At 45.8% G+C, this 19,100-nt stretch overlaps 1 protein-coding gene across 2 annotated transcripts; it reads left to right on the top strand.

The window, feature by feature from the left end:
• The first annotated feature begins 446 nt into the window (after positions 1–446).
• On the top strand, positions 447–18,753 carry LOC120900481 (serine/threonine-protein kinase grp). Of its 2 annotated transcripts, none has more exons than XM_040307534.1 (7): positions 447–882; positions 11,256–11,469; positions 11,576–11,799; positions 11,879–12,056; positions 12,292–12,434; positions 15,011–15,217; positions 17,380–18,753. In XM_040307534.1, exons 2-7 carry the CDS (start codon positions 11,354–11,356, stop codon positions 18,066–18,068), a joined length of 1,557 nt encoding a protein of 518 aa, XP_040163468.1. In that variant the 5' UTR covers positions 447–882; positions 11,256–11,353; the 3' UTR covers positions 18,069–18,753. The 2 variants fall into 2 exon arrangements, with proteins under 2 accessions (XP_040163468.1, XP_040163469.1); XM_040307535.1 differs by lacking the exon at positions 447–882 and adding an exon at positions 2,111–3,472.
• Positions 18,754–19,100: the final 347 nt, after the last annotated feature.

The following is a 19,100-nucleotide window of genomic DNA, read 5'->3' as shown; positions in this document are numbered from 1 at the left end:
ATTTCATTCTCTTTGTCTGTCGGGTAAGCTTTGACCGCCGACAGCGAGATTCAAATTCAAATTTAAATGATTTTCTTTGACGAGCAATTCTCGGCATCCACGCAACTGACATTTTCTACTTATTATGAACATTACATTTTAACGGATAAAAATAAAAAGTGCCAGGCAAACAAACGTGCATCAGCGCGATAAGTAACAAATGAGGGTAGCAATCCTTGCAACAGCATCCCAAGCGCCACAGATTAAATTTAAACGACTGAAAAATCAAATATCTGTGATTTTCGGTAGGATAAATGGAAAATCGGTAGTTTCAGGGCGGTCATCTGTGAATCGGTAGGCATATGAAAAATCGGTAGGAATACAGATAAATCGGTATTTCTGGTCACTCTGCTGACAGCTGTCCCCGCACGTCGCGAACACCCAAGAGCAACTCGCACAAGAAGAAGAAAATTGATTTTTCACCGGCAAGACGCACACGGTCTGCGCGCGCGGAGAATCGGAGCAAATTATGCTCTCTTTCCCGGAAGGTCTCCCCCTAGCAACAGGATAAAATCCAGCACATGGACCCAGTGTGCCAGATCGTGAGCTGCGTGTTTCGGTGCCGATGTAAATCAGCGCGCCTGTAGAGTGTGGTAACCGGCGTGGCCGCGGCAAGTCCTTACGGTGTGTGTGTGTGGTTGGCGTGTGTTATTATTGTGTGTGAGCTCGCACTCTCTTTCTCTCTCGGCGAACAAAGCGGAAGATGACGTCGAAGACAACGGTGGCGTAGCGGAACGGCAAAAAGATAAGCAGCAGCAGCAGCAGCAGCACACCCGCTCGAAGAAGTTAGCCGCTGCGGGGAGCGCTTTTGTGAACGTGCCGTGCCACTGCGAGGAAACAAAGGTAAGTCATGGCACATTGTAAGGGGTAGAAGCGTTTTGTGAACGATTTGGGGATGTAAAGTTTGCGGCATAGTTTAATTGGAAATTTTACCGGGACCTTGAAACGTGTGTCTTGGTGTGTGCTGGAAGAGGCGGAATTAAGTCGTCATCCCTGCGATAGGGACACAGTTGCATAGAGATAAAGCGAGCGTTTTTTTACATTCAGTTGACATTGTTGCTGGATGGAGCAAGAGCGCGCGCGCATACGGTTTTTTTCGTCTTTCGGGGGTTCCAGCAATTGTCGAACGGGTGTGTGTTTATATGTGTGTGTGGGGTGGGTTGAAAAGATTGCCGGATACCAAAGAATGGTGTGTCCGATTCGATCGGTTCAGTAAACTCCCTCACTCACGTGCTCTCTCGTGCATGTTAGAACTTGCCATCGAATAGTTGGCGCTGAAGGTCTCATACCTGCCGAACAGAAATGGTTCTTTCTGGAATATGGTGCAAAAATTGTACGAAAATCCGTTGTTTCGCATCGTTGAAATCGGTCGTACCGCGTTTTCTCTGTACAAGTATGTGTATGTGTGTGTATTTAATTGTCTCATCTGTGTGCGATGGTTTCTCCCAAGAAGCTATTGTTCCTCGTCGCACACGCACACATCCTTAGAGACGGACGCAAATGCGCGCGCGCGCATTCTCGTGTTGCTCTATCGTTGCGTTTCTTTCCCACACGCAGGCTCTCTCCTTCGCTTATTCCTGTAGCACACCAACACACATACGCAGACACACACACTTCCACCAACATGCAGAATCATGGAGCAATCCAGTTTTTTTTTGTCGATATTGCAAAATCAAATCCTAAAACTGGTCATAAAAGAGAAAAAAATGTAACCGGTAAAGAGAATCGTGTGCGTGTGTGTGCGGATAGTCCAAAATTCGTTTGACAGAGAGTGGTTGAAATTTCTTTTGTAAAACCGGCTGTCGGTGTATATGTGTGTGTGGTGTGTAGCGCACGTAAGCCTTTCTTGTTCTTTCTGGAGAAGAAACCTTTTTTTTTGGGGAGGTTAAGAAGCGTGCGCTGTGGAGTGTGTGCGTGCCTGCTCTTGTTTGCATTTTGCTCAACTGTGCGCATCGTCTCACTCTCTTTGGTGTATTGCTTTCTTTCTCTGTTTGGTCAGTGTGCGAGCCGCATGCTGCTGTCGTGGAAAGAAAGGTTGCGATCCCTCTCGCTCTCTCTCTTTCTCCCACAGCCAGTGGTCCAGATCTTCTGGAGGATGGTGAGAAGTGCACGCTGCTGGCGCTCGCGCATTCTCTCCGTCTCTTTTTTCGCTGTATCCACCGACAGCCATTTGTCAAAAACGCCCGTTGGCCTCGGTTTACTTTTCATTCTTTTCTCGTACGGTGCGGACGGTGCTCTCTCCGGTGTGATGGTCTCTACGTGTGTGCGCGCGCGCACCCCATTACTGGTGAAGAACGGTTGAAAGCAACAGAGTAGGCACGACGGTGTGTGTGTGTGTGTGTGGTGTGGCGTGTTAGGACAGTTTTCCTTGTTCGGGATTGAAAGCTGTGTGATTATTGTGGACAGTATCTAATTTCTCATTATTGCACAAAATGATTGCACACGAAAAGCGCATGAACAACGTGCTCCGCGATGGCGTCGGTGTCGGCGGCGGCCACAGTTGGTTGCAATGTTGCGACAGGCGGCGGCTCTGGTGGTCAGTGAGCGGAAAATGGAAGCTTCCCGGCATAAAATAGGAACACCTTTCTATTGTGAGATGAGCTAACACTTTACCATTGTTCGATGCTGGATTCGATTAATCTGGCCCTCAACCTATTGGCATCTAAACCCCGAGTAAGGGAAGCTAAAAAGCCAGCCATGCTGGAGTTGAAGAGAGAGGTGCGCCGTGATGATGGAGAAAATGCCGGTCGTGGAATGTGCGTGTAGGAGAATGTCTGTGTGAATGTACGAAATTTGGGGGACGTCGTCTCCAAAAAGCAAGATGAAGGAGTCGGGGCCACCCTGCAGGTCTCCCTTTTCTGGTAGGTTTTGTTTATCTCACGGGGTTTCGTGGCTTCAAGATGAACAGGAAAAGAACTTTTGCTTCGCATCGTGTTTCCTAAAGTTTGCAATTCCTACGGCAGCAAAAAGGAGATGAATTCCGGCCCGTTTTGTGCGTGTTAGCAAATATTCCAACCTCGCGAAGGGTTTCAAATTTCGGAAGAAGCTACTTCAGAACTGGATGACTCCAAGCATAAAGAAGAAACGCATGTTTGTGTGGTCTTAATGAGGGAGCGCCTTTGGCTAATGGCTGCCTGCTCGGGGATCGATCCATTCCGTGAGAGAGTGCGCGCGCCCACCAGGGAGCAACAGTGTGTGAAGTACGAATTTCCTCTGGACCGTCCATCCTGTACCATCCGACCTCCCCCACCACCAGCATCACACCACCAATCTAAGCAGCATGTGCTCTCCTCCTCCAACGCCGATGGCTGCAGCGTTTGCCTTTTCACTGGTGGATTTGGCGGAACACCAAAAAGAGGCTCTTCTTCAGCGATGGAAAAATACGCGCCTGTGTGGTGCCGGTGGTCTTTCTTTATACGATGCCCCGTTTCAGGTGAGTGTAAGATTTTGGGCTGTGAAAGGTTATGTGTGAAAGCAAACGTACCATCATGGTGTGTGGAGCGTTTTGGGCTCGATTTTTGAAGCAAAATTTGCCGTGGTGTGATGATGCGCTCATCAATGGCCGGGTTTTTTTGTGGCAAATTTCGCTATCAGCTGCTTGGTTGGTTGGTGTGCGATTTTCATTTGCAAAGAAGCAAAATTCATTTTTTTTACTTCAATACATCTTCCCTTTGCAATGAAAAACTTCCACATCAGGTTGCGCCCTGGAACACTGCTGTTGCCCGTGTTTTGCGTTCTGCGCAACTACACCTTTATACATTTTAAAATTGCGATTTTAATTATCCTTCTCGGTTAGAACAAGCCCACTGTGCGCCTATCAGTTTGTATGTATGTGTGTGTGTGTGTTTGTATGTGCGTTCATCATATCGCCATCATCCACAGCAGCCATAGTGCGTGCGACATCATCATCAGCCAGCCAGCCAGCAGAAGCAGCACCACCGTCTCGTGGTTCTCTTGTTCTTTTCCAGCAGGCTCCGCTTTCTCGCATGCTCACTCGTTCTCTCTATCTCTATCTCTCTCTGTCATATCTCGCACTGTTTTGTACGCCGTGCTCCGTTCTATCTATTCCCTTTCACCCATCCATTTTCTAACCCGCGTTCGCGCAGTGGGAGAAGAATGGGGGTTGTATTCTCCACCATCATCCGCGCGAATCCATTTTGAAGTTTTTCGTGCACACACTCCCTTTGTGTGTGTGTGTTGCTAAGCAATCAAGCGCACGGCTGGCTTTAGCGAGAGAAAGAGAGAGAGAGAGAGAGATGGAGGAGTAAGCAAAGAAAAAGCGCAGTTCCTGGAGGGATGGGGTGGTAATGGGGTGGCAAAGATTCGCGCTGCACGAAGAAATCATGTTCTAGTGTTTTTGTTTGATTGTTTTTCTTTTTTTTTTAGGTTAAGGCCTTTCGTTTCCATCTGTGAAGAGAAGAGTGTTGCTCCATAACGGCGGGTGTATATGCTTGCTACAGGGAAGGGTCAGATTCGTGTAGCCCTTAACCTTTCAAGATTGCTCTAATTATGGTGTATGTATTTGGCCGAAAATTGCGTCTCTCTCATCTTCGGCAATGAAGTTTCGCGCACCAGATTGATTGTGTGGCAGCTCATCGATTGATTCTAAATCCCATCTGGATCGAATCCGATGGTAAATGGAATCACTATCACATGCATTGATTACACCAAAAAGGATTGTTCATAATTGAAAATTCGTTTGCGATTTGGTCCTACCTTTTTGAAGAACCCACAAGCTCTCCAATCTGGAACACTGACGCGCGTGTTTCCACTTCTATGGATTGAGTTTTTTTGGTGTGTAGTAAGGTGAACAATGCAAACGACACAAGAAGAAGCCGATTTGTACTGCCCGCAGCAGCGTTGTGCGAGCTCTCGGTGGTGCTGGGTGGGTGTGGGTAACACACTCACCCGAGAAGAGTTGTTTATGAACCCCCCTTCCTTTCGGTTATGTTGCGTTGTGTGCACACAAAACGAGAAAAAGTCCCTAAGAAAACTTCGAACCACACTTCGAACACGCGCTTCGTCGAACAAACCGTCAAACACACAAATAATATGCGCTCTCCCAGCTCACCAACCCTGTTTGCATTGGAAAATGAATCCTCCTTTCTCCTGCTTTTGGTTTGGGCGGAGGGGGACGAGGAGAAGGACTCGTTCGTCGCCCTAACGCGTTTGTCTCGAAATGTGCTGCTGACGCGGGTGCGGGGGGTGGGGGGGCATGTAAAGAGTTGGCGAACAGCATACGCGACGGGTGAGGTGAAGAGGAGGGGATAGTATTCTTCACGTTCGCGCGCGCCCTGGAGAGCGAAAGAGGAGCAATGAACGCAAAACGCGATTTTGAAGCTCGCTCGAGTGTGTGTGTGGGGCGGGAAGAAGGGGAAAGGGGTGGAGAACCGCGCGTGGAAACGAGTTTTCGGTTTTAAAACTAACTCCGGTGGGTGGATGGATGGGGGTGTGCGTTGAAAGGGTTAAGAGTGAGCAAGAGAGAAAGAGAGAGAAAAAGAATAGAATCCCAAAGGAAAGGTTCAAATTTGTCTTAATTTTAATACTGTAACGAACGGAGAGATCATTCTGTCGTGCATAAAAGTTTGGCCTGCTGGTCTGGTGCCTGTTGTGTGTTGCAAAAGCATGACCTCTTCCACCTCACACCCACCCAGCACCCCCCTCCCTTACACACAGGGTGTCCCTCGTACTCGGGACAGAATTGGGGGATGATGGCCCCGTTGGCCACAGGCAAGCGATTATTTTGTGACTCGTTGTTCTTTTTTTTCTGACATACACTTTAAAGGCAAAACAACCAACCAAACCACAACCCCACCACCACCCCCTCGAGCAAAGATTAATTGAAGAACGTGTTGGAAGAAAGTGGTAGAAAGAAAAACTGAAACAGGTTTCTTTTTTCCTGCACCAACCACCAACCGCATTCACCCCCCGTAACAGTAGTGTAGAGAGAGGCCAGAAAGAAGGGCGAAAGAAGTTTTGTGTGTGCTAGTGTGTGTGTGTGTGTGCATGTATGCTTAATTGAGAGAGTGAGAATGAACGCTCTGGAGGAAGTGTGAGAGAGAGAGCGGGAGAGTTGATAGAAGCGCAGCAGTGGGGGATGATGAAAAGAGGCTCTTTCGAAGAGTGCTGTGCTGTTGCCTGCTGGATTGGATGCTGTGGCGGCTGTTGCTGTTGTATCCGGCCATGTAGTTTGTATTACTGCTAGCCATAATTTCCCTAGAATTGGCTGGATTTTAATACTTGACAAACGCGAATTGCGGTGGCATTAGAAAATTTACATAATGTTTACGGTGTAGTTATGATTAGTGGGATACACACGACACGGAGAGAATATCCCGTACCAAGGATGAGAACATTGCTCACTCACTCGATTCTAAGTGTAGGAGGGCCCGGTTGAATAACCTTGAATTTTGTATACTACTCAATACGAACAGTGCTCTGGGTGTGCCAAATTCGACTCGACATTAATTTATGTTTGTCTCTTCATAGGAACAGGAACCACTCCTCCATTAGATTTGCAGACTAACAGGTGAATCCTGTCCGCAATTTGATCCTCGGAAGTATATTCCTCGTCCTTGAGGGGGAAAACACCTTTGTGGAATACCTCCTTCTCGGCAGATAATTATGTGGAAAAAGGTGTGTGATTGTGGGATCCTATCGAAGCAACCCATGCTCTCAACAAACACACACACACTTCAGTGGGTGGAATATGATGCCGCCTCACGCTGTATTGGGGGAGAGAAGCATCAAACGGAAGAAGGATATCCTTTTTTGTGTGTGTCCGCGGATGTGTTATGGCGCGCATGCGAACTAAAATCGTCCATTACGTGTGTATGTAAGTGCTCTTCTCGGGTTGGACAACTCTGAGCGAAGATTGGAGAGAAACTCGCGAGAGTTTCGCTGAAGCATCGCATCCTGCTGCTGATGCTGCTGTAGCAGAGGAACTTGTGTGTGTGTGTGTGTGGTGTTCAGCGTTAATTCTGGGTTGTTTCTTTTTCGTCCGGTCGGTCGGTCAATCCTTGCCACAAGCCACCACTGTACTCTGTGGTGTGTGCAATTGGTTCGTTTGAAGAAAGTTGCTCCATCAGAGACACGACCGTGCGCCACCTCCCGTCCCGCGGGAAGTGGGCTTTTAAATGCAAATGAGCAAAGAGAAAGTATATTGGAATGGACCTAGAGGATTGTGTGTGTGTGTGTGCGTGCTGTACTGCACGGTTTAATGTACAAAATGGCCATAAATTTATCCCGCGTTTTGTTCGCACGGGGTTATCCTTACTGCATGGGGTTTGTTGCGCAATTTTCGGCAATTCGTAGAGAATTAATGATAATACTTTGCATGGGATGGAAGTCGGTCGACGGAATGAGGAAACAAGCGCAGGATAAACAAGACAAATATGGGAAGATTTATTAGATCCGGATGAGGGAGGAGGTCTAATGGTTTAATGGTTTGAGTCCTGTCGACTACTTCCAGCCTAGAGGTACACTAGACTGAACGCTGCTGCAGTTGTGAAAATTGGTTCCGATAATCGCAATGATTTGTAATAATTCAGATGCATATTTCACTCTCGAACGTAATATTCTAATCTTAATCGATTCCTGTATTTTTAGGCCTAATATGTGAATTTTGCTCGTGGTGGTGGTGGTGGGCCAAACCATATGCTGTGTAGGCGCAGTTGTCCTTTTTCCCCTGTCATCAAATTTATCTGCAGTATCTGATGTAGTCATGTGGCAGGAAAAATGTGGTAAAAAAACAAACCATATCCTGGTTTTTAAAAGGTTTTGCGTCGGCCGCAGTTTGGAGAAGGGAAGAGTAGCGAAACATCTGCATCGAACCCCGGGCGTTGAGAGCGATTTTATCCGCATGAAACGTATGGTGAAACACAGGTTTTTATGATGCCAAATTGGTTGGGTGATCATGTGGTGTTGGAATTGCTCCAATCGCCCAGTGTGTTTGCTCCAGGTGTTTCAATTTTGCGTACCGTTTTTGGCCGCCAAACGCGGGTTGCATCGGTACCAAGAAAATCACAACAAAACACTCCCATCGAAAACGCTTTCAAAACAAAAGAAGACATTAAAGTTGTAAATTTTCTTCTGACCTTAACCCTTTTTTTATTAAATAGAACCACCACACACTGATGCCTAGGAGGAACGCGCAAAACTGCTGCGAGGCACAATCTCATATCTCCAGCTCTGGCCACCGCCGCCCATGTGCTGGTGGAATTCCGCCAGCTCCAACAAATTCTGACGTTGCAAAAACTTACACCACAAACGCCATCGCGTGTTCTTCACAGACAGCAGTCTCACGACCGGGGTGGGGAGCTGCGGTGTAAAACTTGCTACCGTTTCTCGATATCTTATTACATGCTCTATCAGCACAACTTTCAGCATGTGACACATGTGTGTGTATGGGGCTTTTTCTTCCTTTTTACGCGTGTGTGTGTCACCTACTCGCATCCTCCTCGGAGTGTTCTCTGCCCCCCTGAATAATCGCTGATTTATGATCGGAAAACCGCCAATCGTAGCAGTTTTCATATAGCATGATGCGTACCGGTGTTGTACCGCCTGTAGCTCGGCTCTCTGCCACCTATTGGATTGGTGTCTAGAAACGGCCACTCGTTTCAGAGGAAAAAGTGTTTGGCAGAGGCGCAAATATCTCAGGTTCTTCGTTAATATTGCTCTCGGAAGAAGTGCCTGATGAAAAGCTTGAAGCAATGATCATTTATGACCTTGGTGGTTTTTTTTTTCTTCTGCAGATTGATTGACTATGTTCATCAATGATTTGATGTGAGAGGCGATGTGAAGAGCTATTCCTCCTTCATGATGTACGATTTTGTGTGTCCTGCTCGCTAATGTCTCTGTTGGTATTGCTGCTTCTTGCTTACTTACAGCACACAACCAACAGTACACGTTCCGTTTATCAAACCTTCTCCCCCGATCGATTGTGGCCAGCAGCAGAGAGAGAGTGATGGACAGTTACTACCACTACTACTATTGCGCAGTGTGTGATAAGAAGAGGGGGTTAGAGATACCTTTACTCTGCTAGCGAATGTAATGTAATGCCTGTGCAAAGGCAGAAGGAAAAGGAAGTAGAAAAAGAAGGGTTTGTGGTGTGCCTACACAGTGCTGCTGCTCTTACCTTATCGGTCGATTTGCGTGCAGATCATTAACCTTGCCAACATCCCGGACGGCATTGCGTTCAACAGCAGCAGCAGCAGCAAAAGAAGGAAGTGAGCGAAAGGTTAGAACGGATTTCCCATCTCAATCTACCACCGCTCCCTACTTTAACCCCCCTCCCCCCAACTCCTCTACCAGTCGTGGTTTTAGCTATTAAAGAAGAATTTTCACCTACCAAGGGAATAAAGAGCTAAGCGATGGAGTAACCAGAGCGAGAGAGAACCTCGATTCTGGACAAGGAAGCTGTGGGCTTTTACCTTGCGCTCATGGTTTTAGGAGAGCGAATGTGCTGTGTCCACACAGTAGAATTGGCTGGTGGCCGTGTGGCAACATCTGTTTCTGGGAAAACTAAGTTCAGAGAGAGAGAGAGGGAGAAAAACGAGCGAGCGATCGAAAACTAGGACTCTGTGCCTTCTATCGCAAACGATTAATGGCGTCGCGAAATGCTTTCACAGTCGATTCGTCATCTCATAATCATATTCCCATCATCAACAGTAGCAATAAAAAAGAGGGATAATTTTCCTCCTCTCATTCAAGCAGGATGTGTTGGTGAAAAATAGCCATCCCTCCACAACACAGCCTCTGCTGCCTCATTAGGCTGCTGATGAGGCTCATGGGCTGCTCTATCATACAGAGAGCCTCTCTCTCTCTGGCTGCCATCGTAACACTGTGTGCCTGTGTCGTCCACCTGTCTGTCCCGTCCCGCCCGCCTTCGTGGTGGGTGGTGGCGCTGATGGTCATGCTTCCAAGGACTCCCAGCGCGCGCGGGATACATCCTGCGTTTGACAGCAAATTATTCACACGCCCACTAAAATCGCGAGAGTGTGGGAGAGTGTGTGCGGCTCGGAAAAACCAGGAGAGATAAAGTAACTCTGTGTCTGTGTGTGTGGTTCGTTACGGGGCAGCAGCAGCAAAGGCTGCTGCTGAATGCTGTGCAAAAAGGTGTCCCAGACGCGCGACAGCAGTCACTTTTGGTCGCTTCCTTATCCTTAACTGTGTGTGCTGCGCGTGTTTGTCTGTCTCTGAGTTATTAATTCGGTTTTGTTAAGGCCCCCCGAACGCACACAGATAGATCGGTGGCAAGCGATTCGAGTAGTGTTGTTGTAGACGATAAATGAAAGCTTCTCTATCGGAAAACGGCAGCAAAACCCGCACGCATCTCTTAGCTGTGTGTGTGTGTGTGTGCTCGACGAGCAGAGATTTATTTGAAGGGACACGTGAACACATATTTTGTGCTCTCTTGGAGGCGAGCAAAAAAAAAAATAGGAAACGGAAGTTACCAACAGACCAAAAGTGTGTCTGCATTTGTGATGTGCCGCTCTTCAACGTGTGTGTCATCTTCCGTCAGTACGTTTACCGAAGGTCAAAGCATAGTTAGCAGACATTTGCTGCGCTCTCCCGTCATGCTCTGGTTACCTACCTAGTAAAAGTGAAATATGTTAAGAAGTGAGCTAACGAGTCAAACCGTCTAATAATGCTGGATTGTGAAAATCCATCGAATATAGAGACAAACGGTGGTCGATGAGTCACCATTCGCGATTTTGCATCGTGAGGAGGAGGGGGGGGGGAGGAAAGGTGTAGAAAGTGGAACCGCCGAACCCCTTTTTTGTCATCGCATTGCCGCATCGAGATTGCCAAGGCTCTCTCTCTAGTAGGCCCCGTCCATCCATCGTCACTTGTGGCTCAGTGCCAAATGGTCATCAAAACCATTTTCAGCAAGTGGGCAACAACGGCAGCCAATTAAATTTGCTGGCTTTCTCCGGGTTCTTCAACCGTGTGTGTCCTAATTTTAGCTGCTGGGCGTGGAAAGCAATTTATAACGAAACGAGACTGACTAGGGGCCCTTCGCTACAGGGATATGTGAAAAAGTCACAGGATGTTTCTGTTGTTTTTATTTGTTACAAAAACTGCACGATGATAGTGCTGGAATCATTGCCAAAACGGAAAACGCTCTACCACTAATATTAAACCACCAACCGAGGGGAGGGAGATGTGTATGGATTGTTTGAAAGTTCATCATCAACCTAATTATCCAACCGCAGAACGACGAGACGACGGCGGCCGCGGGACAGACACACTGGACTGGACAATTGCTGGAGGATAGCAGCAGCAGCAGAAGGAGGGAAGAGCGCACACAAACATGGCAGCATCCCAGACGGTCGTCGGCTCCGGGAACGGCGGGACACAGTCTGGACTGCGGGAGTTCGTCGAAGGATGGACGTTGGCCCAGACGCTTGGCGAAGGAGCTTACGGAGAGTGAGTAGAATCGAATCGAGAGTGTCTGTTTTATTATAAATCTAATTTATTCTCCTAACCCTATTACGTTGTTGCTTCTTCTCTATCCATGTGTGTGTGTGTGTAGGGTGAAGCTGCTGATTAACCGACAGTCCGGTGAGGCGGTAGCGATGAAGATGGTCGACCTGAAGAAGCATCCGGATGCGGAAAGCTCGGTCAAGAAGGAGGTGTGCATACAGAAAATTCTTCAGCATCAAAACATTCTCAAGTTTTTCGGCAAACGCACGCAGGGTGACATCGAGTACATCTTTCTCGAGTACGCTGCCGGTGGTGAGCTGTTTGATCGAATCGGTAAGAGAAGGGCTTAGCTAGCTAGAAGGTTTCAACCATTGTCTCGATGCTCATTCGAAATTGTGCTTTCCCTGCGCAGAGCCCGACGTTGGGATGCCACTTCCCGAGGCACAGCGGTACTTCAATCAACTGTTGGCCGGTGTCGATTACCTGCACACGCGAGGAGTGGCGCATCGCGATCTGAAGCCGGAAAACCTGCTGCTGGACGAGCATGACAACGTGAAAATATCGGACTTCGGGATGGCCACCATGTTTAGGTATTAGGTACAAACCACCGATACGTTTAGAGTTGGCGAGCCTTGTGTGGGCTTTTCTGGACTGTTGCTTGAACTCCTTAACCCCCCCCCCCCCCCTTAAAGAGGAGGACAATTTCACGCCCGAATCGCTAAACGTGTGTTGTTTTATCTTTCTTTATTATTTCCATGTGCCCGGTACAATCCGACGTTTCCGTTGAAAATAAATCGATAATCGTTTGATCGTCGCCAAGAACAGAATGAAGGGCCGGGAGCGGCTGTTGGACAAGAAGTGCGGTACGCTACCGTACGTGGCACCCGAGGTGCTGGTCAAACCGTACCGTGCAACACCGGCCGACCTGTGGTCCTGCGGAATCATCCTAGTCACAATGCTTGCTGGAGGTGAGTATCGGGAACGCTCTCTCGTTGCATCTGCTCCCCAAAATATGCTTTTTGCTGCTTTTTTCCCCTTTTTAAAAACCAAACAATTATATTGCCTATTATTATTATGAAAGAGTGTGTACATTTTTGCCACACAGCACATATCCATAAAAATCTCTTCATGCTCCTGTATTGAAATATTTTGCTCCTAAAATTAATTGTTTTAAAAAAATATGCTTTGAATGATGCGCCTCTCTTTTTCACTTCTCATTTGAATGGTCGTTTCGCTTATCTCTTCTCTTGGAATGTTATCTTCTTATTAAAATGCGCTATGTTGATGTTTTGAAATGGAATGAATGTGGAGCATTAAGTGTGGCTAAAAAGGATTGTTTTTTTGCTCACGAGAGCCACGGACGGCGCTGGCGTTTTATGCTTTTAAAATGCTATTCTATAAAATTCCTCAAGATAACAGCCGCGACCGTATCAATCCCTCAAACCAGGCAATCATATTATTAATATTTGCAAAACAATTTCTCATTATTTTGTATTAAATCCCCTCTTTCCATTACGATGTGCCTGCCGCGTACATCATAATTTGCTTTTTCCGACCAACCAACTGTTTCTCTTCACCGTGTGGTGTGCTGCATTTTGCATTATTGTTGTTTTCAATTGCATCAATTGCTCGATGTCTATTTTTAAGTATATCTATATGTGTGTGTGTGTGTGTGAGTGTGTTTATAATTGTACTACACCCCGTTATCGCCTTTGTATTTATATTTGTTGGATTATGCTAATTTAATGTGGATTCTACATGTGGTGTGCTCCTCTCATTCAAAGGCCGCATAATCCTTCAAATCATTCCTATATCAATATCACCCGCCCCAAAAAAGAGCACCCTTCCCACTGTAATATCATTGGTTTTGAAACCCATGTTTTTTTAGTTATTTCTCCCTCCATTCAAAATTGTGTTTGTATTGTTGTGTGCATATGGTTTTCTTGTGTTTCATTATAAATCCTCCTTCACGTTTGTTTGTTTTTTCGTTCGCCCGCAAACAAAAAATGTGCAATATGCGCGCCCGCTCGCCCTCGCCACAAAACACACACAACACGAGCATTATTATGGACGTGTTTTTCCTTTTGGTTTTCTTACTTAAATCCCATTTTGTTAATAATTTCCGGCTGTATCTTTGGTATTCTAGCTGTAGAATGTTGTTTTCATTGTAATATCTCTAAAGCTTTAGTACCAGAGGTCCAACTGGGAATTGCTTGCTGCTGCACTGCACTGTTGTGTTATTGTTTTCCCTTTATTACTACTATTACCACTACTACCTCTACTACTACTACTGTTTTGGTTTGTTTTCGATATTGTGTTCCGTTTTTTTTTTCACTGAAAATGTGTCTTTCATTATATTTTTATGCGTGTGCCGATTTTTGCTGCTGGCTGCCGATATATTTTATGTGCGTGTTTTATGTTTCTCAGTGTTGTGCTCTGGCTGCTGCTGCTGCTGTTTGCTGATGTGATGAAGAAATGATCCCTCATTGTTTGAGATGCGCGCGTTTATATGTTGTGTTTTTGCTCACACGCTACACACTTTTCAGATTTATTGTGTGTTTGCCTTTTTTATATTTCAATCCTTTTTTACACTTGCTATATCTTATCTAAAAGAAGAAAAAAAAAACCCTTTTGCCATGCGAATGTGAGCTGTTGCTGCTCGTTGCTATTGTAATGCTTTCACTAATTCTTTTTGTCAATCAATTAATATAATAACTTTTTCTATAAATTCAATTCCACATTCTTCAATATCCAAGGCTCAATTTTATCTGTACTGGCGCTGCTGCTCGTGTTTATGCAAGTGTTGTTTCCCTTTTTTATATTATTTTATTTAATTTTACTTTCGCAAAAGACACCACAGACACCGTATCGTTATATCTCCCCTGTGTGTATGCAAAGCCCAAATCAAGCACAGCACATTCCCCCCTCACCCAGTAAAAATGCGATCTGTGTTTATTTTTGCCCTATACTTCTTCATTTAGCCGATTGCTGTTTCAAGCTTTTTGTGACAAGTGTGTGTATAAATCAAAAGAGTGCGTTGTGTATGTGTGTTGTGTGTGTATATGATATTAATAAATAAAGTGAACTCTGTTGAATATGCATCTCTTTTCACTCAATTCCCCTTCTTCGCACGTGTGCCTGTCTATCATCACTCCCCTGCCCTGTGTGTTTGACTTTGTTGTTTTGGCACCGTTTCGCGAATGTGTGTCTGTGTGTGTATGTATGCAATTACGAGTGCGGGTGGAGTGCATCGTTATCCTGAATTAGTGACGAAATGTTGTTTGCACGGTTTTATTTCAATTAAATAATAAACACCAAACTGCAAAAATCTTCGCGAGTGAAAACAAGACAACATTATGCACGGCAATAAAAACCATTATCTCGCCATCTCGCTTAAATGACACGATTAAAATAATATACGGAATTTGGGCTGTTGAAGGGAGATACAAAAATAACGTCATTTTAACTCATGTTTATTCTTTTCTCCTTTTCATCTCTGTGAATCGATCGATTTCCTCCCCCCCTATAAAATAACCCTTCAAAGAATTACCATGGGACCAGCCGTCGTCCGGATGTGCGGAGTATCTCTGCTGGAAGGAAAACAAGTACACTACCTCAACGCCCTGGTGCAAGCTGGACACGCTCACGCTGTCGCTGTTGCGCAAGATTCTCGTGGCCAATCCAGCCCAACGGCTAACGCTCGACAAACTGCAGGACCACAAATGGTGCCAGACGCAGTTCCACCTACAAGGTATGTATTCGTTCTGTTTCCCCTTTCTTTCCTAACGTGTGTTGCGATCTTTTTAAAAGAACGTTAGTAAAATTAATTTCCTTTTTGTGTTGTGTTTGCATGAATGGGAAAAGCTCTTCAATAAAAAGAAAATGGGGTTTTTTGAGCGTTTGCTTTTTTGTTGCTTTCGTACGGTCGGTGCTGTGGAACGATCGACGTTCAAATAGCCATTTAAAGTCTGGTCACTGTCGTCGGGCTAGGCTCAAAAATGCTAAAGACATTCTAAGCTCCAATGACGATCCTAAACGAGACACGTTTATGTGAGCCGAGATCAGTATTTTTCCAGCCAAAGAAGATCCACAATTCGGTTTTGGGGGGGAATTAAAAACGATTTGTTGGGTGGGGGGTTATGGGCAGTCCTGAATTCCGTTGACTACCACCCCAAAAAAACCACCACCCCGATGCAGACGACGATAAAAGAATGAAACACGGTGCTTTTTGCGGTAAGAAACGAAAGACCTAATTGTATTTATCTTAGGGTTTTAGTGGAGAACGAGCCGGAAGCGTTCGCTTTTAGAAGCGTTCGTGTTTTGTCTCACGTTCTCCTCAAGCGCTGTGCCAGTTGGGCAAACGTGTTCTGCACTTTTGGCAAGTGTCCAACAACGGGAGAAACCAACCACCAACCACCACCAGCACTGACGAAAATATCCGTTTTCCAGATTTAGCTATCTCTTTGTGTGCAGTGTGTGCATGATGTCTACAATAATAGAAAAGTTTGCGGCATTGCAATGCGAAAAACAGGGACGTAGTGTAGAGGAGTATATGTGTGCTGGGTGTGGTGTGCAACCTCTACCAGAAAAGGGCCAAAAAGATAAAGGAAGGTTGCGAAATCGGAGTATGTGTCTCGTTTTAATGCTTCTTCTGCGTCCTTTTCACATGGTCAGGTACTGGATGACTCTCAGTTGTGTGTAAAAGATGCTGAGGGCCTTCTGGTACCTACCCCAGTGAGGACGCCATTCGACCAACTTCCTCGAGATGGTGTTAAAAAGGCGGTAAATCGTTAGTATATATAGTTTCGCTCTTCCTAGTTGGTGTATTCATCGCTTAAATACAAGAATACGTTAAGTGCTGCGCGGGTGGCCGTTCCTTGGGCTTTTAAAATTGTTAATTGCTTCCATTTACAGGTTACGCGAATTACTACGAGAGCGCCCTTTTGTCCGCGCTTTGGCGCTTTAGCTGTATGATAGAATTTGAACTATTTCATAAAGCTAGATTACCAAAGCATAGACGAATTGGGACATTGCTGCCTAATAAAGTACGTGTGAATATTATTATCCTGCATTCTCTTGCCGAAGTGGAAGTGGAAGTGGAAATAATTATAAATATTTTCTATTTGCATATTACTCGATTAACTCTATACTCTATACCTTTTTGTGCATGTATTTCCACGAGTTTTTACTACTACCAGTCGTTGTGTTTCTTTCGTTTAACTTAGCTTACATTGAATGTTCACCACAAAATTGAATTGAATTTATCACCTCTTTTTGTTTGTTGGTTGTTTTGCTCGATTTATTTTCAGTTTCTTTACCTCATGATTTGTTGTGTATTAGCTGCTTGTGTGTTTGTGTGTGAGAGTGTTGATTATATTAAAACTTGTATTTTTTGCCTGCAATTGTATGCTATATAACCCGCTCCTACCGAACCTGCTGCTGCTGCTGCTATATCGTCCGTTGTTGCCACCTATTGGGACTTTGGTGATTTTAGCTGTATGTTGAATGCATTCCTAACCACATATAGCTTTATCACCAAAAACCTAATGTGTGTGTACGTTTTAAGTTTGTTTTGTTTATTATTATTATTATTATTAACATCGCCCCTATTGCTACCGCCGTCACAATCCCTCCTTTGCGCACACCAGCACACATTATTTATGTACGTTTGTGTTTTTATTTGACTTTTGAACCTTCTTTACTCTTCATTTCGCGTGTGTGAGTTGTGAAGGGTGAGAGATAAACAACAAGTGAAAGATGACGAAATGAAACCGTTTGATATGATGGGATGGGTTGTTGGTTTTTACAATGATTTTAATTTTCACGCAACACATTTAACTCCAAAAACTTACATCCTTGAACGTCGTTCCTGTAATATTGTATTGAACGTGTTGTTTGCTTTACTTCTTGTAGGCATTGCCGATATAGGTATGGGCGCCAACAACGGTGTAGGTGGTGCGGGTGCCGGTGGTGCTGGTGGAGGCTGCGATGTCATCGACGGGCGGCCGTCGCCACGAGCCAAACGGCTCTGCTCCAACCAGGACATCTCGAGCCCGCTGGACGATTCCATCTCGCGCATGTGCCATTCGCAACCCGTCCCAATGACCGTGCACACCGAGATGAACGGTGTGGAGGAAGCGATCGAGGCCCGGAACGGGTTCTGCTTCTCGCAGCCAACCATGCTGGACGATCTGATCCTGTGCACGCAGCTCAACCCGACGCAGAGCGTTGGCACGCAGCAGCAGCAGCAGAATCCGTTCCAGCGGCTCGTTCGGCGCATGACCCGCTTCTTCGTGTCGACGCGCTGCGACGAAACGCTGAAACGGTTATCGGCCGTGCTGGAAAAGCTTGGCTACGGCTGGAAATCGAACGACGAGGGCGTGATTACGATATCGACGATCGATCGGCGGAAGCTGCAGCTGATCTTTAAGGCGAACATCGTCGAGATGGATGGTAAGATCCTGTGCGACTTCCGGCTGTCGAAGGGCTGCGGGCTGGAGTTTAAACGGCGGTTCATTAAGATTAAGCAAAGCCTGGCCGATATCGTGATGAAGGGCCCGGTCACCTGGCCGATCGCGATCGCGACCAACTCTGTGCCTTAAGGAGGAGGGGGAGGGGAGACGAATTATTTGTTCTTGTGTGTGGATAAAACACAGACACAAACGCGCTCATTCAGGATTCATACGAAGGATTCAGAAGGTCAGAAGGGGTCAGAGGGGGAGAGGGGATAGTTGTTTTAAAGTGTTGTATTATAGCTGCGAAAGAATATCGCACGAAACGAAGATGTAGATGTGGCGTCGTTGGGAGAGTTGGGGGGTAAATAGGAATGAATGTGTTCGAAACACTGACTCTGATACGCTCTGTGAGCGCACGAATATTATAACGTCCTCTTTCTAGTGCCAAACAAAGTTGTGTACCGGTTTATAAAGGGAAGACAACATCCGGAAGCGGATGACGACATTATTGAGAGAGAATCATTGTTTTTTTTTTGGCTGGCTAACCAAGAGAGTGAGAGTGCAGATGGATCATTTAATACGTTTTTGGTGAGAGGCACCAGCGTGTGTAGCGCGCCTTTTTTACAATTCCTTCACTACACTATCCGCATCGAAATGCACGCGAAGAAGAAACTGTGTAAACTTTACATCTCCTAGAGCTTCCTTCCAATTTTTGTACACAGAATATAAGACGCGACACACAACGCGCTTAGTTAAGCAACAGAGTTTGTGGCGCGGGTGACACGGTTGTGTTGCGTTAAAATACACGACACATGTTTTTTCTATACGACAATATGTATGATGTACTTTAAAATCCTCGTGACAACACCTTTTACTGTAAGCAAAAGAGCACAACAAAACACGTTAGAACGACAGAAGACAGACAGCTGCATTTATTGATAGTGGGAAGAGTGTTGAGCAATCACCATGAGAGAGAGGACCTGTGGCAGAGGATGGATGGATGAGTTGTCGACAAAGATAGGTGCTAAAGAGGTGACGACGGAGCATTATTCAGTTGAAATTTGTGCTGTGGAATTATATATGTATGTGTGTGTGTATGGTTGACATTCAGGGTAACTAGTGGAAAAGAGATTTTTCATTGCTTTAGAGTTTAGAGAGAGAGAGAGCACCACAACCGCG

Source organism: Anopheles arabiensis, chromosome 3 (assembly GCF_016920715.1).
Source record: "Anopheles arabiensis isolate DONGOLA chromosome 3, AaraD3, whole genome shotgun sequence".
Taxonomy (NCBI): Eukaryota; Metazoa; Arthropoda; class Insecta; order Diptera; family Culicidae; genus Anopheles; species Anopheles arabiensis.
Note: the sequence above shows the minus strand (reverse complement) of the source record. Positions and strands in the feature narration are given on the sequence as shown.

Excerpts from the sequence above, each read along its gene's own strand:
- LOC120900481 (XM_040307534.1), top strand. The coding sequence starts at position 11,354 with ATGGCAGCATCCCAGACGGTCGTCGGCTCCGGGAACGGCGGGACACAG. Across the intron at positions 11,800-11,878 it reads TGAGCTGTTTGATCGAATCG|AGCCCGACGTTGGGATGCCA; the intron begins GTAAGAGAAGGG and ends TTCCCTGCGCAG. Across the intron at positions 15,218-17,379 it reads GACGCAGTTCCACCTACAAG|GCATTGCCGATATAGGTATG; the intron begins GTATGTATTCGT and ends TACTTCTTGTAG.